Source organism: Engystomops pustulosus, chromosome 1 (genome assembly GCF_040894005.1).
Source record: "Engystomops pustulosus chromosome 1, aEngPut4.maternal, whole genome shotgun sequence".
Lineage (NCBI taxonomy): Eukaryota > Metazoa > Chordata > Amphibia > Anura > Leptodactylidae > Engystomops > Engystomops pustulosus.
Window position 1 is genome coordinate 153452268 of NC_092411.1, and position 26973 is coordinate 153479240.

The 26973-nt window shown below is 41.7% G+C and overlaps 1 protein-coding gene and 1 long non-coding RNA gene across 3 annotated transcripts in view; one reads left to right on the plus strand and one right to left on the minus strand.

Annotated features, from left to right (window-relative positions):
- LOC140064635 (uncharacterized) overlaps nucleotides 1-26973 on the minus strand; it is a 98147-nt gene that overhangs the window by 10026 nt on the left and 61148 nt on the right. The window contains exon 4 of one of the 2 annotated variants that reach the window (XR_011847786.1): nucleotides 25039-25287. The exons of the other annotated variant lie outside the window; for it this stretch is intronic. This is a non-coding gene — a long non-coding RNA (uncharacterized lncRNA). Of the gene's footprint in view, nucleotides 1-25038; nucleotides 25288-26973 lie in introns of those variants that run through there. 2 annotated transcript variants of the gene reach the window in all.
- Nucleotides 13612-25716, plus strand: ATP5F1D (ATP synthase F1 subunit delta). Its single transcript, XM_072111706.1, has 5 exons — nucleotides 13612-13834; nucleotides 15657-15810; nucleotides 18780-18868; nucleotides 23026-23154; nucleotides 25592-25716. Exons 1-4 carry the CDS (start codon nucleotides 13712-13714, stop codon nucleotides 23146-23148), a joined length of 489 nt encoding a protein of 162 aa, XP_071967807.1. The 5' UTR covers nucleotides 13612-13711; the 3' UTR covers nucleotides 23149-23154; nucleotides 25592-25716.

Below are 26973 nucleotides of genomic sequence, written 5' to 3' on the forward strand. Positions count from 1 at the left end.
CTTTTTTTTACTTATAGGAAATGTTGTGTCAAATTTTTTCACAGTGCCTTGTGTTACATTCGTGTCATTTGACCAGAGTGCTGTCATCTAAGCAACCTACATAAAGAAAACCAGACTTTGACCACAATTCAATCAAATTTACACCAGATTTTATTAAATTATTTAAAACCGAAGAACAGACATGTATGTAAATAAATACACTTTTATCATGGAGGGACATACAACAACATTGGGGCAGGACTGGTGACAAAAATGGTCACAGGACCTTCTGGATTCACTTCATTTTATATAGGTTTTACATATTTAAATTCATATAAAATATATCAGGAACAGTTATCCAATGCTATCCAATAGGCAAGATTTTCTCCTATCTATGTACCATAGTATAGCAAGTGCAGTTTTTCAAGATCACTTCTATAATAGGCGAGACAGTCTAACCATAGGTATAGATCTAGCATCAGAAACTATTGTAAAGTGCTCAGTGCATATACGCATGTTTCGGCACTCTGACTTCTTCTGGGGGAGTTGTCATCCTGGCAGGCATCGGGTTAGGTAGAAAGAGGCATGCAATAGAGACATCCCTACCTACCTGATGATATTATTCTGGCACTTTCTTATTGGGCGCATGTGATCAGCTTGAACTCCCCGAACTGCATCCCTAGCATCGCGATCACATGATACTCTCACGTGACAAACGTCACTAGGATGTATCCGCGAGACACATATCTCAAGGGGACGGGTTGTGCGTGCATCCGTCCGCACATGCACACATTACCAGTATCTGACAGGGTTGGGGTGCTCATATGCCCTCTCGTGTTAAGGAATCAAAATAAGAAGGAGGTTAAAAATCTTAATTCAGCAGTTGGATTGCATAGTAATATGGGTACTAAAGTAATTAATGTTAGTGTAAAATCTTCATTATAAGATGTGAGAATATTTTTTTTTTAATTTAAGTATCATAGTATATGAAAAAGACGCAAGTCCATCAAGTCGAACCTTCAAGAATTAAATAAAGGTTTTATCCCCATAACCCCTGATATTTTTTCTCTCCAGAAAGGCATCTCTTAAACATGTACATAGAGTCCACCATAACAACCTCCTGTGGCACAGAGTTCCATAGTCTCCCTGCTCTTACAGTAAAGAACCTTTGTCTATGTTGATGGTAGAATCGCCTCTCCTCTAGTTGTAGAGGATGCCCCCTTGTCCTGGTCACAGGCCTAGGTATAAAAAGATCTTTGGAGAGATCCTTGTACTGTCCGTTCAGGTATTTGTACATTGTAATGAGGTCTCCCCTCAGTCGTCTTTTTTCTAAACTGAATAATCCTAAATTTTGTAATCTGTCATTGTATTCTAGTCCCCCCATTCCCCTAATAATCTTGGTTGCCCAAAACTGTACACAATATTCCATGTGTGGTCTGACCTGGGATTTGTAGAAGGGCAAAACTATGGGGGATATTTATCATACGCTGGCGCTCGTGCGTATGATCGCCCCGCCGCTGCAAATTCGCAACCCTATACATCAAGAAGCTTCTGCCTCTTGATGTATCGGGCTGCCAGCAGCGCAGCGTTTAACCTACGCCTCATACGTGAAAAGTCGCCGGCAGCAGCGAGTGCGTAGACAGTAACGCCCCGCGACGGCCCACTCCCGTCGGGCCGCGCCCCCCGGTAATCTTTATATCTGCCATATGGCAGCCCTGGTGTGCAGTGATTTTTTTGGCGCTATATAGTAATGTGCAGTATATTTCAGTGTTTCTTATGGTGTGTGTATTTGTATGTGTAGTGTATATATAGTGTGTGTAGAGTATATATGGTAATGGGTTATGCATTGTAGTGTATGTGTGCTTATGTCTGTGGAGTGTATATATGGTGTATTCTGAAGTATTACGCGCGGGGTGGGGCCAGCAATGAGGGTTTAGGTATATGGGGGCCTCGATTCTAAGTTTGCAACAGGGCCCACTGGGGATCATGTCCCGCCCTACATTTTAAAGTGGGAGGGGGATTTACAAATTAGCCTCACTAAAGAGCAGCGTGAGAAGATATTCCTCATGGCCCACAAAACAACTATAAGTACAATCTACCAAGAAACTAACTATAAGATTCTCATGAGGTGGTACAGAGTTCCACATTTCTTACACAAGATGTTTCCAGAGGTCCCCTCATGTTGCCAGCGATGTGGGGTGGATGAGGGAACGATCTTGCATATATTTTGGGAATGTCCTAAGTTCACTCCTTTTTGAGATCCCATTCTTTATTAGGTTCACGAGGTGACAGGTAAAGCACTCCTTCCTGTTCCTTCCTCCATCCCCTTTTTCTTTATTTTACCCTATTCTACCCCATTTCCATTTCCCTCCCCTATCTTCACCCTTTTGACTCCCCCCATTTTGTTTTCTTGAATATTTTTGATTAATCAATCCTTAAAATGCAAATCACCCCCCTTTCTCTAGAACTGATATGAATATAAATAAACAGTAAAGATCATAAACACATTAGGTATCGTGCATCCGAAAATGCCTGATCTATCAAAATATAACAACGGTTTTTCATTGCGTCTAATCATGTGATGGAAAATAGTGCACGAATTGCCCGAATGCCACTTTTTTGCCATTTTGAAAATTATAAAAAATTCTATAAAAAGTGGTCAGAAGGTTGTACAGCCCTAAAAATGGTAGCATTGAAAACTTCATCAGAAGTCCCAAAAAATTACACAACCCACAACTCCGTACACCAAAGTATAAAAAAGTTATTAGCGCCAGAAGAAAAAAAAATAGTACAGGAGTTTTTCATTTTTGTAAATGTATGAAAACATTATAAAACCTATATAAATTTGGTATCCCAGTAATCGCAACGACTCAAAGAATAAAGTAGACATGTCATTTGGGGCGCACAGTGAAAATGGTGCAAATGCGTTTTTTTACCAATTTCACTGCATTAGGAATTCTTTTCCCGCTTCCAAGTACATGGAATATTAAATACCATCACTATGAAGTGCAGTTTGTTACGCAGAAAACAAGCCACTCCACAGCTCTTTATGTGTAAAAAAAAAAAAGTTATAGAGTTTTGATTGTGGGGAGTGAAAAATAGAAATGAAAAAACAAGGTCCTTAACCCCTTCCCGACGCGCGCCGTACCGGGTCCGGGTGCATGGAGAGGGCTCGCGGGCCGAGCCCTCTCCATAGCCGGTAAGTCTTTGCTGCATATTGCAGCAAAGGCTTACCGGTAACACCCGCGATCGGTGCTAGCACCGATTGCGGGTGCTTTCACTGCGATCGCCGCCGGCAATGCTGCCGGAGGCTTCAGAAAGATGGCGCCGCATGGGCGCCGCCATCTTGCCGCGGATCATCGCTCCCCGATGACGTCACGGGGAGCGGTGATCCGTTGCCATGACAGCTTCGGGTCTCACGGAGGCCCGAAAATGTCTTGTTTTCACACATTCATTACAATGTGCTATCAGCACATTGGGGCAGATTTATCAAGTGTCTAAAAGTCAGAATATTTCTAGTTGCCCATGGCAACCAATCACAGCTCACCTTTGAAATATTCATGAGCACTGGTAAAATTAAAACAGCAGAGCTGTGATTGGTTGCCATGGGCAACTAGAAATATTCTGACTTTTAGACACTTGATAAATCTGCCCCATTGTAATGAATGAGGAGTAAAATCCCCATATACTGCCATATTGCAGTATGGCAGTATATGGTAGGATCGATCAGACAACCTAGGGTTAAAGTACCCTAGGGAGTCTGAAAAATAGTAAAAGTAAAAGTAAAAAAAAGTTAAAAAAAAAAAATTATAATAAAAAAACCTAAAAATTCAAATCACCCCCCTTTCCCTAGAACTGATATTAATATTAATAAACAGTAAAAATCATAAACACATTAGGTATCGCCGCGTCCGAAAATGTCCAATCTATCAAAATATAATAACGGTTTTTCGCTGCGTTTAACCCCGTAACGGAAAATAGCGTCCAAAGTCAAAAATGAAATTTTTTTGCCATTTTGGAAAATTTAAAAAAATTAATAAAAAGTGATCAAAAGGTTGCACAGTCCTTAAAATGATAGCAATGAAAACGCAAAAAATGACACCACCCACAGCTCCGTACACCAAAGTATGAAAAAGTTATTGCCGCCAGAAGATGACAAAATAAAAAAAAAAAATTTTGTACAGGAGGTTTTAATTTTTTTAAATGTATGAAAACATTATAAAACCTATACAAATTTGGTATCCACATAATCGTAGCAACCCAAAGAATAAAATAGACATGTCATTTGGGGCGCACAGTGAAAGCTGTAAAATCCAAGCCCACAAGAAAATGTCGCAAATGTGTTTTTTCACCATTTTCACTGCATTTGGAATTTTTTTCCAGCTTCCCAGTACGCACCATGGAATATTAAATACCATCACTACGAAGTGCAATTTGTTACGCAGAAAATAAGCCTTTATGTGGAAAAATAAAAAAGTTATAGATTTTTGAAGGTGGGGAGTGAAAAATGGAAGTGAAAAAACTAAAAAAGGCCAAGGGGTTAAAGGATTAAGAAAGTGGCAATGTAAATCTGCTATGAATGGTGCTACTTTCCTTCAATTTCATGGCGTGTGCCCACACATCAGTTTACCGCCACTTAGGGGGAATTGGCATACTTGGCATAAATTGTGTGGAACTTTGGGGAGAGTTTTGTTATTTTCAATTTGGCAAGCTCTGTGCAGCCATCCGTAATCTGTGTGCATTATATAAATAAAGGAATTATTATTATCCACTGAGGATGTGTCTTTTTGTTTTTTTCATTCCTTCATTTAGCCAAAATTGCATCTGATTCAGTTTTAACCCCTGTGAAACAATTAAAGAGTTCACAAACTGCATGAAACTTTACGGGGTTTTACTATTAGTTGTTTCAAAGTGACTTGAAAGCTGAGCAGGACCCTTAAAACTATGATTATGCGTTTGAAAATCTGAAAAATCGCACCTAAAGTTCTAAGCCTCCTAACATTCTACATAAATGAGAGGACACATAAAAAACATAAAGCAGACATTTTGTAAATGTTAGTTATCAAGTTATTTTTGTATTATGAGTATGTGTCAGAAAAGTGAAAAAATTTTTGCGAAAATCTAATTTTTCCAAGTTTTAACCCCTTAAGGACGCAGGGTTTTTCGGCTAATTTCTCGCTCTCCAACTTCAAAAATCCATAACTTTTTCATTTTTACGTGTACAGACCTGTGTGAGGGCTTATTTTGTGCGTAACAAATTTTACTTTCCCGTAATGTTATTTATTTTAACATGCCGTGTACGGCGAAGCTGAAAAAAAAATTCCAAATGTGGAAAAACTGAAAAAAAACCGCACGTTCTTGTGGACTCAGTTTTTACGACTTTCACTCTTCGCTCCAAATAACAAGCCTACTTTATTCTTTGGTTCGGTGTGATCGCGGTGATACCAAATTTATATAGGTTTTATTGTGTTTTAATACATTTTCAAAAATTAAACGAATGTGTCCAAAAAAGAAAAAAAAAATTTTGCCATCTTCTGACTCTAATAACTTTTTCATACTTTGGCGCACGGAGATGTGTGAGGGGTCATTTTTTGCGAAATGAGGCGACGTTTTCATTGCTACCATTTTGAGGTCTGTGCGATATTTTGATAATTTTTTATTTCATTTTTATGTTAAAAAGGTGTAAAAGTCGGACATTTGGGCGCCATTTCCCGCCTCGGAGGTCACCGCCGGCCGTAACCGTTTTTATATTTTGATAGATCGGGCATTTTGAGACGCGGCGATACCTAATATGTTTATGATTTTTACTGTTTATTATGTTTTATATCCGTTCTAGGGAAAGGGGGGTGATTTGAACTTTTAATATTTTATTAATTTTTTTTATTTTTTAAACTTTTTATTTTTATTTTTTTTTCACTATTTTTTAGACCATCTAGGGTACATTAACGCTCCTAGGGTACATTAACGCTCCTACCATATACTGCAATACTTCTGTATTGCAATATATGGCATTTTTGCAGCACATTCATTACAATGAGCCACTGGCTCAATGTAACGAATCTGCAGATGCCAGATAGTCTCGGGTCAAACGAAGACCCGAGGCTACCATGGCAACCGATCGCCGCCCCCCGATGACGTTCGGGGCCGCGGCGATCGTAATAAAGATGGGTTAATAGCCGCGATCGGTGCAAACACCGACCTCGGTTATTAGCGGTGGGGGTTTGCTGCAATATGCAACAACCCCCACCTCTGTATGAAGAGGACTCAGCCCGTGAGCCCTCTTCATACATCCCTTATAAAAAAAAATCTACGGCGCAAAGCATTAAGGGGTTAATCAAATTTTTAGTTTTTTTCAATAAAGAAATGCAAAATATATCACCCAAATTTTTCAACTAAGGCCCCTTTTTATACCACCATATATAGCAGCTGTACATACAAGGGCTAGCATACTGCCCCAGAGCATTGCATGGTGCACTGCACAATACACATAGCTCTCAACCGTCACGATTTTGACGGGACTTTCCCGTTTTTCGTACCTCTGCCCCGCGTCACGGGCAGCTATGAGATTGTCACGGATTTTTCCCCCAGGTCCCGCTGTGTCCCGGCGCTGTGTCCGCATAGTAAATACTTTGAAAGTCTGAACTCACAGTACAGAATGGTTTCTACAGACATCGGGAGGGAATCCTTTTCAGAGAAGTGTCGGGCTTAGCGGAGAGAGCAGGGACCACGTCATCAGCTTCAGATCAGCATCTGTCCATATATGGTCACTGCATCTCCTAGGGTTCCCCAGAGCAGACATCGGGAGGGAATCCTTTTTAGAGAAGTGTCGGCTTAGCAGAGAGAGCAGGGACCACGTCATCAGGTCAGATCAGCATCTGTCCATATATGGTCTCCAGGGCTTCCCCAGACACAAGCTCTTTATATAATTAAATTAAATAAAGTTTTGGCCAGGCTGAGATTCGAACCTGGGACCCTCTGCACCATAGACAGGAGCTTAACTAACTGAGCTATAAGCCCAGTGATACAGAGCTGAGGATTTCTGGTAACTAAGACATGTTATCTGCCATTTACACTGTGACACAGACTAATGCACTGATATATAGAGAGGGATCTTCTCAGAGATTATTATTGTAATTATTGAGACTATTATTATTATTATTATAAATTTTATTATTTTTATTATTATGGAGATGATTATTAATAATGGTAAAAATAATAATCATCTCAATAATGATAATAATAATCTCCATAATAATAATAATAATAGTCGCAATAATTACAATAATCTGAGAAGATCCTTCCCTATATACCAAGGCAGTATATAGTCATAGTTCTTAGTTACCAAAATTCTCCACCTTGTTAATCAATGAGGCTATAGCTCAGTGGGTTGAGGCGCTGTGTTATTATTGTACATGGACACTGCAGGTTCTGGGTTCAAATCCCAATGAGGATAATTATTTTTTTTTTTTTATTGAGATGATTTTTATTATTTTAATATGGCTAAAATTTGGGGCGTGGCCAGGGAGTGATTGGGGGTGTGGCTTAGGGGGATCGCCGCGGCACTTTACGCGTGCCGCCATTTTGTCCCTCTTTCCTTTCCACAAATGTTGGGAGGTATGACAATACAGTGAGCAAGCATTGTACCGTTCTGTCGCCACAAAAAAGATAGAGCATGCTCCACTGTGAATACTGCCATGCGCCACTGCTTCCTACAGAGAAGGGAGGGGTAAGCAGTGCTCATTCCTCAGTCTATCAGGCTGGAGCGTTGCACACATTAGTGTGAAAACAAAGTAGCATGAAGTGAAATATGTCATGAGAAAACAATGTCAAACTCACCTGGATGATTCGTAATTATAACCACTTATAGTGACACATGTCAGATTTGAAGAAAATGGGCCGTGTCAGGAAGGTGCAAAATGTCGTTAAAGGGGTATTCCCATGACAAAACAACATTCTTAAATATACTCAGGATAACAAAATAACATATTCTCTAATTAAATGTTACAAAAATAAAGCAATTCTAACCTGTCTCTATAAGTCCTAATGTATATTATTTTGGATGCCCCGGGATCCGACTGTACATCTTCTGCCAATGGTCGGGCAGGGCAGATTCTTGTCATGAATAGCTTCTCCTGTCTGCACACTGCAGTGTGATGTCTGCATCCTGCTCCTCCCCCTTCCATTAGAAGATGACCTCAGACAGAAACACTTCCTGCTGGCAAGCAGCAGTGTGCAGAGATCTACTCCACAAGTTACAGACAAGATAAGGTCTTTATCCAGGGGAGAGAGGCATTATGTGTGTGTTAGAGCTGAGATGTAGCAGAGCTGAATTGTGAAATGAAAAAAGAGAAAAAAAGTGCTGTTGCTCACCCATATATGTGCATATCTCAGTCCATGATGGCGTGCTGGATGAAAAAATGGAATAGCCGCGCTTGGTCTGAATCCAAGGTAATCATGAGAAAGAAAGTTAGTCCAATTGATCCACACTGGCAGTGAAGTAAAAATTTCCAAAGGTTTATTTAATCCATAGAAAAGTTAAAAAGTGTACAAAAAAGACATCACTTAAAAATACATATGGTGATATTCTTTATAAATTTTCTATGGATTACATAAACTTTTGGAAATTTTTACTTCATTGCCAGTGCAGATCAGTTGGACTAACTTTCTTTCTCAGAGCTGAAGTGCATCATTGTGTGTTATATTCATCTCATGGATCTCTCTTCTCTGATCTGTCTCATCTCTTTTTCAATGTGTCAGGCAGCGTCTAGTACCTGCGGCACCTCCCGCTACTGCAGCTACACTATTTACTGCAGAACCCAGACTGCGACTATCAATGACATCCAAGTATCACGGAGATGACGAGCCATGCAGGGGTTTCATCACCTCACATCAGTGCTACTTGCACATTGAACCGATGTCTTCGTAGTTCACCACAGAACGGTCCAAGGTGGCTTTCTTGATCAGTCTTCTCTCCGAGAAAGCCCTGGCATGGGCCACTCCCTTCTGGGACAGGAACAACCCGATCACAGCTAATCTCACCGCATTCCTTGCTGAATTCCAGTCCGTCTTCGAGGAACCAACTTGGGCGTCATCTGAAGAAACTGCCCTGCTGAACTTGCGCCAAGGGGACTCTTCTTTTTGTGACTTCTTTTGTTTTGCGCAACCCTTGCCTCCGAGCTCTCTTGGAATGAAGCAGCCCTGGTCGCCACCTTTAAGAAGGGTTTGACCTGTCATATTAAATACGCTATGTTACCACTGGACCTGCCATCTTTGCTGAGTGACCTCATCTCCCTGGCCACCCAGACCGACATCCAGTTCTCTGAGTGTTTGGAGGAATAGCGCCTTGGCTCCAGTCTTCCAGAGACCACCTCAGACGCCCTCCATCTCTGTTGCAGATGAGCCCATGCAGGTGGACAAAGCTTGTCTGACTCCTCAAGAGCACTCCAGACGAAAACAGGAAAATCTCTCTCTATTGTGCCAGCCTGGAGCACTTTCTAATGTCTTGTCCAGTCCGTCCACAGCATTCGGGAAACGCATGCACCTAGGGGTCTTGGGAGAAGCATCCCTAGGTGAGAGCAAAGCTTCTCCTTGCCTGAGTATTCTGGTCCTACTCAGCTCAGGTACAAGGGGTCAGTTTCAAGTTTCTGCCTTCCTGGATTTCGGCTCTGCAGGAAACTTCATAGATGCTGCCCTGGTCTACCAGCATCATCTTCCTGTGGTCTGTCTTTAGAAGCCGCTGGTCATCTCCTCCGTCAGTGGGCAGATCCTCTGCGATCCCGTCTGGTACCGCACAGAGCCTCTATTTCGGCGATTCGGGGCATTGAACAAAGAGAGACTATCATCTTACTTGCTACCCCGGTACACGTCTTCTGTCCTTTTGGGCCGTCCATGGTTGTAGTCATGGTTGCATAGCACCCGTGCTCAATTGGCAGACGGGGGAGGTTCTTCGCTGGGGACTAGAATGTCAGTCATGCTGTTTGGTGGCACCTCATCCCGTAACCACCACAGCTTCTTCGGTGTTCCCCAAGCCTCTGGTGGGTCTCCCCACTTTGTGGATGTCTTCTCGGAGAATCTAGCGAAGAATCTGCCACCACACTGTCCCTGTGACTCCACGGGTTAAGTGTATCCGCTTTCAGTGCCTAAAACTGTGGCTATGTCAGCCTATGTGAAGGAGAACCTGCAGAAGTGGTTTATACACAAGTCCTCATCTCCTGCCGTTGCATAGACTACCGCGGCCTTAACAAAATTATTGTGAAGAACCGCTACCCATTGCCTCTGATCACTGAACTTTTCGACCGCCGATGTGCAGCCAAGGCCGTACCAAACAAGACCTACATGGAGCATATAACCTCATCCGTATCCACAAAGGCGATGAAGTTCAAATCACCCCCTTTCCCCTAGAATAATAAACAGTAAAAATCACAAACACCGCGTCCCAAAATGCCCGATCTATCAAAATATAAAAACGGTTATTGACGGCGTGACCTCCGAGACGGGAAATGGCGCCCAAATGTCCGAAATGCGACTTTTACACCTTTTAACATGACATGAAAAATGTAATGAAAATTGATCAAAATGTCGCACAGTCCTCAAAATGGTAGCAATGAAACCGTTGGCTCATTTCGTAAAAAATTACACCTCACACAGCTCCGTGCAACAAAGTATGAAAAAGTTATTAGCGTCAGAAGATGGCAAAAATACTTTTTCCTTTTTCGTACACATTTGTTTAATTTTTGAAAATTAAAACCTATATAAATTAGGTATCACCGCGATCATACCAAACCAAAGAATAAAGTACAGGTGTTATTTTTTTTAAAATTTTTCCACATTTGGAATTGTTTTCCTGCTTCCCAGTACACGGCATGGAATAATAAATAAAATCACGGGAAAGTAATTTTTTTTACACACAAAATGAGCCCTCACACAACTATACACGGAAAAATTAAAAAGTTATGGATTTTTGAAGGTGGAGAGCGAGAAATGAGGAAAAAAAACCTGCGTCTTTAAAGGAAACCTACCATTTCAAATGGTAGGTGTAAGCTGTAAATACCGAGCACCAGCTCAGGTTGAGCTGGTGCCGGTGCTTACTTTTGTTAGTGTTATAAACCGCTGTATCGCGGTTTTAACACTTTTTAAAGTTTATAGCAGAAGCTGCCTCGGCGCTGCGTGCGACCGTGCACGCGCAACGGCTCAGGTATTTCCTATGTAGGCGTGCGCACGGTCATGCGCATGCAGCGCCGAAGCAGCTTCGGCTATAAACTTTAAAAAGTGTTAAAACCGCGATACAGCGGTTAATAACACTAACGAAAGTAAGCACCGGCACCAGCTCACCCTGAGCTGGTGCTCTGTACTTACAGCTTACACCTTTAAAGTTTCCTTTAAGGAGTTAATGCATACATTAACCTTTCTAAAATCACCTTTACTTTATTACGTTAATGAGGCTGGGCACATGGAGAGAGAAAGCGATGTCACCCCTGTTACGCCTCCCCTCTCCTTGCTCATGTCTGTGTGTAATGTATAATAACACATTGCTAGTGCTTGTGCTCTATCTGATTTCTGTGAGGGACTCAGCTACTCAAGTAGTGTATAGGAGTAATAGCATGTCAAGCTGTTACAACTGCTACATGATGCAACCATTTGTATAGGAGTATCTCCTACACACAGGTTACAGGGGGGCAAAGCTGCCAGCACCAGGAGTGTCACATCATTATACAGGTCGTCAGTCATGTGTACAGGAGTATCTCATACACACAGGCTGCAGGGTGGGGGCCCTCAGCGCCAGGAAGCACATAGAGGAGCCAGCACCAGGAGTGTCACATCATTATACAGGTCGTCAGTCATGTGTACAGGAGTATCTCATACACACAGGCTGCAGGGTGGGGGCCCTCAGCGCCAGGAAGCACATAGAGGAGCCAGCACCAGGAGGTTCACATCATTATACAGGCTGTCAGTCTAGCACTAGGGGGTGTGGTTGTGCCTCCCACTCATGAATAAGCTGGTCAGCTGAATATATTAATCCATTGGACCTCTCTCAGGTCATCTGCATACAGCTTTAGTACCTGATTTTTTAAAGGGAACCTACCACCACATCTACCTATAAAGATAGAACGGGTGGTAGGTGCATGTATGGGGCGTGAGGATAGCCCTCTTTAGAGCTAATCCTCACGTCCCTGCTATCTTTTTTAAATCTTTATTGCCCTAATATGTAAATTTTCTAAAGAGGCTACTGAGGCGTGAAGTAGCCGGACATGAGGCTATACATCGCGGCTACTCCACGCCCCGGTGGCTTGTTTGTTCCTCCTACCCTGACATCTTCGGCATGCAGCTCCTTGTAGCTGCGCGCCCTTGTCCGAGAAGCTGGCGTTCTGCGCATGTGCAGAATGCAGGCCTGCGGCTACACAGCTACTGCTCCGACGCTGGAGGTACTGCGCATGTGCAGAACGCAGGTTTCTCGGACGAGGGCACACAGCTACTAGGAGCTGTGCATCGAAGATGTCAGGGTAGGAGGAACAAAGAGGCTACCAGGGCGTGGAGCAGCCGTGATGTGTAGCCTCATGTCCGGCTACTCCACGCCCCGGTAGCCTCTTTAGAAAATTTACATATTAGGCCAATAAAGATTTTAAAAAGATAGCGAGGACATGAGGATTAGCTCTAAAAAGGGCTATCCTCACATTCAATACATGCACCTACCACCCGATCTACCTTTATAGGTAGATTCGTGGTGGTAGGTTCCCTTTCAGTTTACAGGCATGTAGAGGGACAATGTAGGGATAGGGGCAATGCTTTCCAATGACAGTTTATGAAAATATATTTACTTTTAGTTTCTTATTTGCCTGACAGGTTCTTTAAAGGTCATGTCATGGTGGTTTGGAACGCAAAACCACCCACAAGTCTATTATATACATACGGTGGAAACTATTATCTGAGGTAAGGGACCATCCCTATTAAGTTGTAAATACCATATGGTATGCAATATTAGTGAGTTGTATGAACCCCTATAGTGTGTGTACACCAATATTCGGCTCAAAGCACTAATACATATAACCTATTGTGTCTCCAGACGGAGATCAAGCCAAATTATGCACGACTAAACTTACTTAATTCGCAGAAAAACTTTATTAAACTTGATTAAAATCCATTACAAAGATTCTAAAACTGATTACAGCAGTGGATGGGATACACAGAAAAGAGCTCTGCTCGTACAGTCACAACATAATATTCCACATATATCCAGATATCAAGAAAATGCCTTTGGCAAGTCCAAATCCCCCTATATGAATTTTAAACATTCGGCACAAAATAAACAAACTTATATGCTCACAAATAAAAGGACGATTTGGGACCATAAACCACAGGTCCATAATGAACATAGGATCCCAAATCTATCAGACAGGTCTTCTTTACGAAAAAAAAATTAAATACAGATAACAAGTAAAATAATTGAAAAACATATGGGAATTGTGCGTGGCTTTATTTGTTCGTTATAGCAGCTAATCTACAGTATAAAGGATACCAAATGTAGGTCTATGCCTCAGCAGCACTGCACGCTCTGCCATATGACGTAGGACAGTCTCTAGCACTAGGCACATTGTAAGCCGGGACAAGTAGTTCCTGAAGCTGTGGGCGGGGCGTCAGTGTCAGGGTCACACTACAAGTCCCGTCATTCCTTGCGCGCCGGCCTAGCTTGTAATCCGGTGTCCTTGCCTTCGGTCACAGTTTGCCCGGCTTCACCATGCTGTCTGCCCGTGGTCTTTTGGGTCTTCGCCGGGTAGTACTGGGACACGTGAGATGTTATGCCGAGGCTGCACCGGCTGGCTCACCTGCAATGAGCTTCACGTTCGCCTCCCCTAGCCAGGTTGTATGCATAAGTCTGTTAAATGTCATGTGTGATCTGGTTGTCTGTGTAATGCAAGGTCTAAAGTGGGCACCATAAGACATTAAAGGGCATTGCTGGTTCCAGTAAAGCGTAAGATGACCTTTCCTGGTAAACTCCTAGGTTTCATGTTCTGTTGGTGTAATATAGGACAATTACTCTGTTTTATAGATGTCATAGGGTCATCACTCAGCAGTATACAGTTGTGATATTTTGAGATCTCGTGTTCTGTAGCTGCTATATGCAATGGGTATTAAAAGTGAACAATTATTACATGACATAGGATAAGTACTCTGTGTTTATATATGGATTATGTAGGAGTAATTATCAGACCTCTATATGATTACATAGTAGAGCAGTGGCATACAAGTCTAGCAGGTGGCCTTATGGACCAGAAGTTCTCTAGCAGAGTGCTTGGGTGATCTTCAGTAGAAGCCATGCACTAGAGTGGAGGTATGGTAGACAATTTGTGTATTTTAGTAAAATACCTTCTAAAGAGAGACTAAGAAGACCTGTTTAGAGAATAAGGTCATTCTCCTGGGATTTGTCTGCCTCTACTCTAGGGTCACCTATATAATGCTGCATTGTTAAGCTACTCAAGGTCACAGTTGTGTTGGGGTTACCATAAAGGTGCATGGGGTCTTTACACTACTCCTTAAGTTTTCATAGTTTTTTTTCCTCTGTCTCTTGTGACATGTTCCATCTGACTATAGATGAAGGTATTCGCCATTGCTGAGGGTAAATTATTTATTTGGTACTTATTCAATGCCCGTGTACTGAGATACTGTATTGAGGGGAGCTGCTAATTTCTATATTATCCCACAAGAAACATCAGCACTGAGTAAGGCAATTTATAAGATGTACCTTTATTGTTATCATCAAATGCACAACCTTAATATATGATAAATAGGCAATGAAACGTTGAACAGGATTTCTTTAAAGGAACAAGCATTTCTTTAAAGGAAACCTGTCACCAGATTGTCACTAATAAACCTAATAACAGGTTCCCATAGCACTGTGCAAACTATTGTTAGCTTTTGTTTTAGTTAAAAATGCATTCTTCATATCCGCAGAAAAAGAACTTTGTAAGCCTACCGGGCACCCTGTCAGAAGGAGCACCAAGTATTTTTCAGCATATCCCTCCTTTTGGATTTATCCTCTGCTCTGTTCTTCTGAGGGGAGGAGGGATGAAGGACATGCTGGGAAAACCTTTTAATCCCTGTTCTTGGCCATAAGTCCTGCATGTGGAGAAAAGTATTATCTGCTATATGATCTCCAGTATTAGTAGTTTTATGCTATGGGGGTCTCAAGTATTTTAAGCCTACTATGGTTATCTGCTTTGGGATCTGCACTATTATTGTCTGTTCTGAATGTATTTCGGTGGCATTTTGTGCTGTACTGTGGTTGTTGGTACATTTAGGGCACTGGTTTCTGATGTGGCCCCTTACAGTTGAGCAGTGTAACAGTATGGCTCTTGAACCTATAAATGTAGCTCACCCCCACCTATATACTTGGATCAGGAATAGAACAGACATTTAAAGGAAATTTCAATATTTTTTTAAATAATTTTCTATATGTGGATTCCATCCATTTAATCATGACACCAAAATTGTCTCTGACTCGAAATCCACAGCCCTGGTATTTTTCAACAGTATTTGGAAGTAAACACGGGACACACCACATGTATAGAGCAATGTTTAGGAATTGGTAATGTGTTCTGCTTCAGGTGTCTGAGATTCCTTGTATTGAAGTTTGTGCAGAGCAATCTCTGTTGCTGTCTTTGTGACCAATATCTTCTGCACAGGTGTTTTACAATGGGGCTAATGTGAAGCAAGTGGACGTTCCCACAACAACAGGAATGTTTGGAATCCTGGCAAATCATGTCCCTACGCTACAAGTTCTTAGGCCTGGCCTTGTCACAGTGTATAGTGAAGATGGGACCACAACCAAATACTTTGGTATGTATACCTAATGCACGATATCATTTAATGTAGCATGAATATAAAAAGAAAATCTGGGTATCAGTGACCCATTTACTTTTACGCTTTTAAGCTCCATGCACAAATACGGAAGGTAGCTCACGGTCGCCATAGACTTGCATTGAGCACGGGTGGCCGCATCGGAAATGGTAGAGCAGGTCCTATTCCGGCCCTGATTTGTGGGTTACTATGGAAATGGGAGGTGTGAGCCTCCGTCTCCAGACTGTTTGTGGCTCACGGCTTGCTGCTCACTTTGCGTTTTTAGTTTTTGTTACTCTCCCTAAACCAGTAACAAAGCCCAGACACAGGTGTGAACACATATGTGTTTTCCATGGAGACACATGTGATCGGTAACCAGCACCGGTGTCTTGCATTTAAACAATATAAGATCACTGAGAGCCATTACCGATTGCATGTGTCTCCATAGAAACATATATGTGATCGGACCAAGACCTGCCCCCAGCACTTGCATTGCATTTTCAGGTATGGAAGAAAATAGGCATTATTTAAAGAGGCCTTCCAGTTTTGACCCCCTCTGACTAACAATGACTGCTGATAAAGGGTAACTAGTCCTCCTTATATCACCTAAAATTAGCTGCCAGTGGGGCACTGTACCTTAATTATAGACATTTTTCTAATATGCAAATTAGCTATTCTGACTTTTGTCTCCTGGTTCTGACTTAACTCCTCTCTCAGACTGGCAGCCAATCACGCCCCAATATTCTGACTGACAGCTCTGTGTCTCTTCTAATCCTTGCTCTGCCTCCTTGTACTCAGGGACTGTCTGCTAATATTCAACTACAGACATATAAGGCTCTATGTACAGATGGGAAATATTGTATCAATTTTTTTACATCGTGCTTTGTGTTACATTCATGACATACGACCAGTGACCTCATCGCAGGTCCTTCAGCCTTCCAAGAATAGCCAACTGTGCACCATGTATGTGATTACATGAAATCACAGCCTCCATGGAGGATGGAGAGGAGTTAGAAGTCCATGGAGGCTGCTGTGACTTCATGTGGTAAGACGCATACATGGGGTACAGTTTGCTATTAAGAGTCCAAAGTACCTGAGATGATGTCATTCTGGTCACATGACATGAACTGTAACCAGTAAGGAGGCATAGAGCGTAGGGAGGATAAGATGGGAGGGGCTGGCTGAGCGGGACACGTCCCCTCTGATGCCAGGGAATAGAAGATAAAAGGTGATTTATGTGGATGTAAGCCAAACAATTTTTAGCTAGAAGAGCGTCAGTCAGTTATTAGAGCTCTATAGGAATATGTCACTGGCTGTATAAGTGCAAATGATGTGGTGACAGGTTCCCAATTAATTATGAAAAGTTTAATAAATTTTCAAAAATAAAAAAACCTGTCCCCTGTGCCAGCGTTTTATCAGGCGCTGGTACATGCTGACAGGTGTGCGTGCCCTGTCGCCTGAAAGTAAATTTTTAATGACATATAGAGCTAATATCAAAATTAAGATACTAAAGGATTTAATTTTTAGGTTATTTGTTAGTGGTGGGGGTTTAAAATAAATATGTAACTCAAAATAACCGTTTAATTCCTTTGGGTGTTGCTTTGATATATAATATGTTTAGTTAACAGGGCAACTATGGCAATGTTTTTTATAGTGTAGAGTGGAATTATTTTTTATTTTATGGGGATATGTTTATCTCAAGCTATTGAAATTTTATGTATGTGTCTGTTTTTACTTTATATATCCCTTATGATGTCATAAAAGACCCCTGGGGGACTTTTAGTTTTTTTTCTTACAAGTTTTCCACTGTAGCATCTATAAGAGCACCAGTTACATGGGAAGATTACCCCTTGTGGGGGCAAATGTCTGGGGTGTGGCTGTACGGTCTACCTTTGCAAACTCTGTGATCACATGACCTCGGTGATCCGGTTCCTGTACTCAATGGATAGCGCTACTTACTATTCCCAAGTGTGAAGACTGTGTCCTACAAAATGTAAATTCATTCATATGCAAATTACCTGCAAAAGGAACTTGGGGCGTGGAGTAGCCTCTGTGAGTATCGGGGGTTAAGGCTACTCCACGCTACTTAAGTAACCTCTGCCAAGCTGCCCCCTGTGCACAGCCCACGCAGATGGTGGCTCCTAGAGCACCAGGGAGCCTCTGTGAAGTGGGCAGGAGACAAATTTCCCCTGAAGCAGGTGGCGTCAGAAACCACTGTGCCTTTGTGCTGTGCCACCGTGTTCACAAGCTTGGATGTGCAGGGTCACGGCTCTGCAGAGGCTACCCTTAACACCTGGAGTAGCCTCTGCAGGCAATTTGTATATTGATAACATTTAATTTTGTAGGACAAGGGCTGCATACTAAGAGACAGTTCCTTATGAGTGAATCATCACTGAAACTACCAAGGGATCTACTTGAGTAAGTAGATTTCCATTAAAGAAATATGTGCCTGGATCCTACTTTCCTTCCTCCATTACTTCCATACTTACACTGACAGTACATTTAAACCTGTACAATATGTAATAAAGGCTTAGTTACATGTTAAATATTGTCAAGTCATATGATATGGAAAAGTGAAGCTGTTGGAATATCTGTGGATGAATGTCACCACACCACAATGTCGCCAGGGTAGTAAATTGACAGTCTCCTAAATCTTTGTCAATTTAGGATGTGCTTGTGACAGTATTTAAAGGTTTCATTTTTCTTGTTGAAACTAATTTTTGGATGGACTTTTGGACGGTAAGTTGTAATTTATACTTGTACATAAATGTACTAATAGCTTTTCTTCTGGAAAGACCTGACTTATGAAACCGGAGCAAAGCTTGATCATAATTCACTAACTGCTAATTTCAAGAATTTTCAGAAAGGTGACCATGTGTACCCTTATGAGACAAATGGGATGTTTTTCATGTGATTGCAATGTAAACTTTACTGTTGTAGACCTGTTTTAAATGGTGTCTTCTGTCTAGTGAGCAGCGGTTCAGTGACTGTGAATGGAGATTCCTCGGTACAACTGTTGGCAGAGGAAGCGGTAACTCTGGACATGCTGGATCCAAATGTAAGTTTGTATCTTAGTTACTCAAACAAATGACGCTTGATATAATTTGATTAAAGAAGTTAACCTGTCACCAAAATGTAAACATCCTAACTTACAATGCCTACTGATAAAGGCACTGTACTGTAATTGGACTTTCTTCTCATATGAAAATTAGCTTCCCTGACTCGTGTCTGCTGGGTGTGACTCTTCTCTCTCTCAGGCTGGCAGTCAGTATTTTGACTGACAGCTCTGTGTCTCTTCAAATCACTGCTCTGCCTCCTTATACTTGTCTGCTAATATTTAAATACAGACCTATAAAGCTCTATGTACAGATGTGAAAAGTCATTTTTTTTTTTACTGTGCTTTGTGTTACATTCATGTCATGTGACCAGAGTGACATCATCGCAGGTCCTTTAGCCTTCTAACAACAATAACAACTGTACATACACAATGTATGTGATCACATAAGCCTCCATGGAGGATGTGGAGGAGTAGAAGAAGTCTGTAGAGGATGCTGTGACTTCATGTGGTCAGATACATAGATGAGGTACAGTTTGCTATTGTTAAGAGGCTAAAGGACCTGGGATTGTCACACTGGTCACATGACTTGAACTGCTAAATAGTAAGGCATAAGGAGGAGGAGGCTGGCCAAGCAGGACACCCCTCCTCTGATGCCAGGTAATGTAAGATGAAATGTGATTTATGTGGATGTAAGCAAAACAATTTTCAGCTATAAGGGTGGCAGTTAATAGAGCTCAATAGGAACCTGTCTCTGGCTGTAAATGTGCAAATGTGACAGGTTCCCTTTCATGAAAGAAGATCAGTAGGTGGAAAACACATCATGTCACAGAGGAATAAAAAGGGCTTATGTCTGTTTTTTTTTTTCCCTGTGCTGACAACCGTTAACATGGATACAGTTTTGTATTTTACCATTCTCTTTGCTCATGCTGTGCTGGTTCCTTGTAATGGGTTATACTAAACAAATTAAATCCCAACATCCTACAGTTTTGTGTCTACTCTAGAAACACCTAATTTTAGTCGGGCCTTTCGCCTTCCCTCATCTGACTATTATGGTTATTCCCTGCCTCCTTCAGAACCTGATCCCTTCATTTAACAGTAGCCCACACACACACACTAAGCACAGTCAGACCATTCTTGTGGTGCAGCTTTTCTTCTGAGCCACAACATAAGGCTCCATGCACACTGACAGGTACTGAAGGGAGGGGAAGCTAGGCGTTTAGAAACTGTGCTTGCTGCACCATGACCCGGTGTAATTGACCCCTATGGCTACAATTTTTGCAGTCAGATCATGGCTCCCAATACAGTCGTGTGCATGGTGCCTAACTAGTTTACTCCTTTCTGATATTTAGGTATAGGATGTGTTTACAGGAGGTAGGCTGACAAATTTTCATGCAGTGGTAGATGTGACTATTAATTCCTATCCATGTTATAAAGTGATCCCAATGGTTAGCCAGTGGGTGAAGTGTTGTGTGCAGTCTCCCAGACCTCTTTAAACACTGCTACATATGAGAGATGGCCTGGCTCTTAAAAATAACATGCACACCAGTAGAGGGCAGTGGTGATCGCCTGAACAATGTCTGATATTTAATGTACCCTACGTTAACTACAGGAAAAGTTTGGCAACGACACTTTTTATCCTTTTGCTATTCATATAAAATTAACTAAAGCTGCAAATTATGTAGGAGATAGCAACAGCACATGACTATAAATTGTAGCTGTCCATTGCCCTTTGCTGCTATCTTTCCATGTGGAAACTGCTACAAGGAATATATGCACATGTAAGCCCTGGCATGAATTTGGCCAGGAAAAGAGAATACAGAGAGTCAATGAGCCCCTTGGTCTCAGCTGTCAATATGGTTAAAGGGGTATTCCAATCGGGGCATTTCAATTAAATTAAATTCATTTGCCATGTGTAAACATTTCTTCAATTGGATGTTATAAAAAAAAATGTTCCTGTGTGAAGATAATTTCTCATAAATGTAGTCATGTTGTCCCTTAGAAATGAGATAGCTTCCCCGGATACGACCACCACACATTTTGGCAGCCTTGGCCAGCCTTGGGTTATTGAGTCCTGCCTGACTTCCTGGATTCAGCAATCATTACCACAGGACGGCCGTGGTACATGCAGTAACTCCCAGGATATTTCTGTGCAATCACTCCAGCAGAGGTGGCCGTATCTAGGGACACAGTCTTGTTTCTAAGGGACCATATCACTACATTTATGAGAAATTATCTTCTCACAGGAACATTTTTTTTTAATGACGTCTAATTGAACAAATGTTCATATATGGCGTATCTGTGGCCGGATATGCATCCCCATAGACATATATATGGGGATAGACTCGTACATGGCGCCAGGCGGTGGTATGATGACCACACACGTGTGGCACCGTATCACATGAAAAAGATAGAGCAGGCTCTCTTTCCCCGTGTTTAGAGCCGGGTGACGTGCTTTGCTATATAGAGTGGAGGGTTGAGCAGCACTTGTATGCTATAGCTGGGCGAGCATGAATGAAAGTAGCCTAAGAAGGATCCCAATGTGCTCACTGTGTATTAGGGCTGTTGGAAGACGCAGTTTGGCAGTAAGGAGACGAATGGATTTGTCACTTATGGATGGATTGTTTATCCCAAACTTCTTAAACTGATCAGTTGTTCTGTGGTCTAGAGCCCCTAATTTGCCTCAAACCGAGAAGTTCTTAGTGTCAACCAGTGGCTTATAGTTCTGGCTATTCTGCCTATAGATTGCACTTGTATCAGACATATTTTTGCATTCCATTTTTCACTCCCCACCATCAAAAATCTATTTTATATTTATTTTTACATGTAAAGGGCTCTGTGACGGCTTGTTTTCTGCGTAACAAATTTCATGTCATAGTGACGATATTTAATATTCAATGCCGTGTACTGGGAAATGGGTAAAAAATTCCAAATGCAGTGAAAAAACACATTTGCACAGTTTTCTTGTGGGCTTGGATTTTACGGCTTTGACTGTGATCACAGAGATAACAAATTTGTAAAGGTTTTATGTTTTCATACATTTTACAGAAATTAAGACCTGGAAAAAAAAAAATTTTGATTTTTTTCCACCTTTTTTAAATTACTATTTTTCAGACCCCCTGGGGTCGCACATTGTAAAGAATAGGTCAAATCCAGAAAGCCTCTGCCATGAGAGCCTTGAGTTTTTCAAAGTTCAAACATCACAGTACCTTTGCTACTGCTTTAAAGGGAACCACATTTTCACAAATACAGCTAGTGACGTAGCTATATGTGACATTGCCATAGAGCCCTATTAACTGACACTCTTTGCTAAAATTGTTTCCCTCAGGTCCCCATGAAATCAACTTTATAACCTTGCCATGCATATAGCCACATCTAAAGCAAGTCAGGTGGGGCGTGGCCGCCTCAGGATGAACAAAGCAGCTCCTCCTGGTGCCTTCTCTGCATTCAACAATATTGTAATGTGACCAGGGTAGCAAACTCTACCCCATCCATATATCTGATCACATGAAATCCCAGCATGCAAACATGGACTTTTTCTCCTACCAATCCTCTATGCAGGCATGCTGTGATTTTATATGATCAATTATATGCATGTGGTACAGTTTGCTTATGTCAGGAGGCTAAAGGACCTTAGAGGATGTCACCATGGTCACATAACAGTTTATACTGTTGCATGCTGATAATGAGCTGCCCACCTCGACTCGCTCTAGATATCCCTGGATTCCAGGCAAGTTTATAACACTGATTTCATGGGGATCTGAGGGAAACAATGTTTTAGCTAAAAGAAGGGTGTCAGTTAGTTAAAAGGGAACCTCTATGGAAACCTGCCATTAGTTGTTAAAAATTTGGTGACCGGTGCCCTTTAAATAGCATATTGTTGGGGAATGCCAGAAGACTGACTCTAATATAATTATATTTTCTAAGGATATATTTCTAAAAAAAATAAATAAATAAAAAAATATATATATATATATATATATATATTATTATGAAAGGCAGTCTTAATAGTTGTGTGTGGGCTTTAACTACTTTTACAGATAAGCTACATTGCTTGTATCCGATTGTAGTGAAAACTTTGGTTGACGCTAGCACTATTTCACTCCATATAATGGGGGAGACTAACATTGGTAACAGTTGAGTTTCTCATCTTTTCATAGACTGCGAAATCTAACCTTGAAAATGCGCTGGCAGAGTTGCAGAGTGCCGGAGATGAAGTTTCCAAGGCAGAGGCACAGGTTAACCTAGAGGCTTGTGAGGCCATTGTTAAAGCCCTTGAATAAAGGCAGGTATGTATAAATCTTCATTATATTGTTCATTACTATCACCATTGCTGGTAATCCACTAGGGCTTCCTGAGACATCCGATGTCCTGGGGGTCCATGCAGTCATCACTGTATACTTGCCCCTTCATGATAACCACTCCTCTATCGCTGGTTGGAGGGGAGTGTGGATATTCTTGTCACACCCCTCAACCACTGAAATGGGGATGGTTGTCTTGGAGGGGATGGCATTGAGTAATTATTGAACACATTCCTCATCCACTGGAAACCAGCAAGTCACAGGATGTCCCAATTCCTACTTTTAATGGGTCACTTCTGGCTCGTGTGTACTACAGAGAAATTTCCAATCCCTGAATTCTATTCAGAATTTCTTGAGACTCTATTTCACCCAATTTCTTACGAATGGCAAAGGCACTCTCCTTGTTCGAGCCGCACATGTGCACATAGCTGCTTTTAGTGATATGCGTCTGTCTGCTCCACTCCTCCTGGCTGCAGGTGGCAGACTTCTAACAGGGATATCTTCTGAAAAACACAATTCTAGTGTCATTTTAAAGAGGATTTTGTGCCTCAGACGCTGAGATATACACAGTTAAAATTGCAGTTGGGAGTGAAAGCGGTGAATGAAAATTAGATTACTAATTTGTAAATTTAACCAGGTCTCTGGTTCTGTTGTGTTTCTTGGTGCAATGGATATAGTCATTTGTAACTGAGGTTGGGCTTGTGTTTCAGCCTTATTCTGAAAAGGCTAAAAAAAAAATCATGCAAGGGCTTATTTGATGGGTAGGTCTTATTTTCGTGGGACACCCCAGCTTTACTGTGCATGTTTATATGTGCAATAAACCTTGGCCATAAAGGGACACTGTCACCAGGGACCTCATTTTCACTAAAGACAGGTTTCCCATTACAGCTGAATTGCAAAGATGTCTTTTGTCTTTTCTGAGCATTTGCATTACAATAAAATTGTGGGTTTTCAGTCTCAGGGGGTTGGCTTTGGTTTGTATGCATTTAAAAAAAAAAACACATGACTTGTGTGTGCTGCAAACTCCTCAGCTCTCAGCACCCACTTTTGTGCTCTTGCACAACTCCTCCCTTCTGCTGCTTCACTCACACAAGGACCGAGCTCACAGGTGGTGAGCTGACATCAGTGGGGGAGGGAGCAGTTGAGAGCTGAGGAGTCAGTGAGCAGCACAGACAAGTCATTTTTTTTTTTTTTTTTTTTTTTTTTATGCATCCAAACCAAACCTGGGACAAGATTCTGTCAGGATGAAAGGTAAGTTTAAACACACAATTATATTGTAATGCAAATAAATCTTTAATGAAAATTAGATCCCTGATGACCGGTTCCCTTTGGGAACTTGTTGCTAGTATAATGTCCCAAATTGCCCTGATGGACTCTCAATAAATTTTTGTAAGAAGTGGAGTCATAAAGTGAAATATTAGCTGATTTTAGTGATGCCTGCAGTACCACTACCCACAGGATAGTGCAGGAAACACACTCCTTTGTGAAAAATTTTTTTTTTTTTATCCCTGTGTGAGTACAGGGATGAAAGCTGATTTATATACACTGCTAAAAGCAGGAAGAAAGGAGAGAAAATAGACACAGGAACTGAACTGTGTAAGGCTCCTTTCAGATCTAACGCATGCTTGCCCAGCCATAGTGGGGCAAGCATACATCTAGGCCGTAAACACAGGGAAAGATGGAGCATGTTCTAGCTTTTCCCTGTGCATGGTATGGTTCCACATGTGCCACCGGGCGCAATAGCTGTCCATGGGGACGTATATGCAAACTTGCATCCGGATAGAGATGGGGCCTAATTATTTATATTGTAAAGATGACTATTATCTGCACAATTGATTTATGCTATTTTGTTGAAAGTTTATTAACCTCTCTTAAACTGTGAACATTTTTCCCTGCCAGAATCATAGTGGTAACCTAATTTTCTTCCCCTCTTTTGTCTGTGCTCTTCCACCCACTTGTGAGACATCACTCACCCACCTTACATCTGGTATTCCTTCGCTCTGCACACACCACATCCCCTCTCCTCTAAAGTCACATGCAGACGAATGCTCTTTCTGTACATTTACAGCAATTCTGTTCCTCATTCTTTTTCCTGTTCTGGCATGCATCTGTTTCCTCATCCTATGTGAAAAAATGGTGGAATATAGATTGTTTACTTGATGTAGTCCATTGTAACATGAGAAGGCTCACATTTTCTCTGTAGTGCTATATAGAAACAAATCTGCTCTGCTGTGCAGCTGTTACCATTAGTAATTCAACCCCTATGTACACATGTCTACATCATGCTGTTTCTTTGCATCTCCTTATAGCAATCAGAGCACACAATGCTACCACAAGGTGGTGGTGATGTCAAGTTTCTTATGTATCACAGGTGTAAGTGGATTCTTTGTGCTTATTTTCATGCCCTTTTTTTGTTCTTTTACAGGGGTTTTGCTGTTGTGCAGCACAGTTTCTGGCCAGCGTACCTCCAAACAATAAAAATGTCAAAAATCATCTGTCCTGTGTATTTTGTTTGTACATCATGTGATATAGTAAAGTAGTTCTGTTTTACACTAGCCTTTACTTTTAATGCATTCTGAGAGATGTCATTCACTTTTTAAGTAGATTTTGTTTACAACTGTTTTTAAAGATCATTGGTTGCAATGTTAGTTCACCTCAAGCCTGTATTTAGCACAAAGAAGCTTAAACTGCTTGGACTAGTTACCTTTTAGACCATCTTTAGTTGACCTTGTACAAGGCAGCTGTTTACATGCACCCCTGGCTCATCCTGGCATGCATGTTTATTTCAGTTGATCACAAAGAATAAGTCGTCAAACATGCCTGCTCCTTTTTTCAGTACATCTTTACTTTGGAGATGGTCAGCTGATCCTGGAAAAATCTCATCTGGTAAACTTAAAGGACACCTGTCATCAGGTCTCTGTCACTAGTCCTGTCACCACTACCTGTTGGAGCAGCTTACAAGGATCCCATCACAGCCTTTATCTAGTTATTTCATACATTAATCATTGCAAAATAATCTTTTCTTTATTATGTAAATGAGGCTGGTCACAAGGTCAGAGGCAGTGATGTCACCCCTGTTACCCCTCCCCTCTCCTCCCCCTGCTCATGTCTGTGTGTAATGTACACTCATCGGCCACTTTATTAGGTACACCTGTCCAACTGCTCGTTAACACTTAATTTCTAATCCGCCAATCACATGGCGGCAACTCAGTGCAAGTAGACATGGTCAAGACAATCTCCTGCAGTTCAAACCGAGCATCAGTATGGGGAAGAAAGGTGATTTGAGTGCCTTTGAACGTGGCATAGTTGTTGGTGCCAGAAGGGCTGGTCTGAGTATTTCAGAAACTGCTGTTCTACTGGGATTTTCACGCACAACCATCTCTAGGGTTTACACAGAATGGTCCAAAAAAGAAAAAACATCCAGTGAGCGGCAGTTCTGTGGGCGGAAATGCCTTGTTGATGCCAGAGGAGAATGGGCAGACTGGTTCAAGCTGATAGAAAGGCAACAGTGACTCAAATCGCCACCCGATACAACCAAGGTAGACAGAAGAGCATCTCTGAACGCTGCGACATTTGGATGGTAGGGTCAGAATTTGGCAACAACATGAAAGCATGGGTCCATCCTGCCTTGTATCAATGGTTCAGGCTGGTGGTGGTGTCATGGTGTGGGGAATATTTTCTTGGCACTCTTTGGGCCCCTTGGTACCAATTGAGCATCGTTGCAACGCCACAGCCTACCTGAGTATTGTTGCTGACCATGTCCATCCCTTTATGACCACAATGTACCCAACATCTGATGGCTACTTT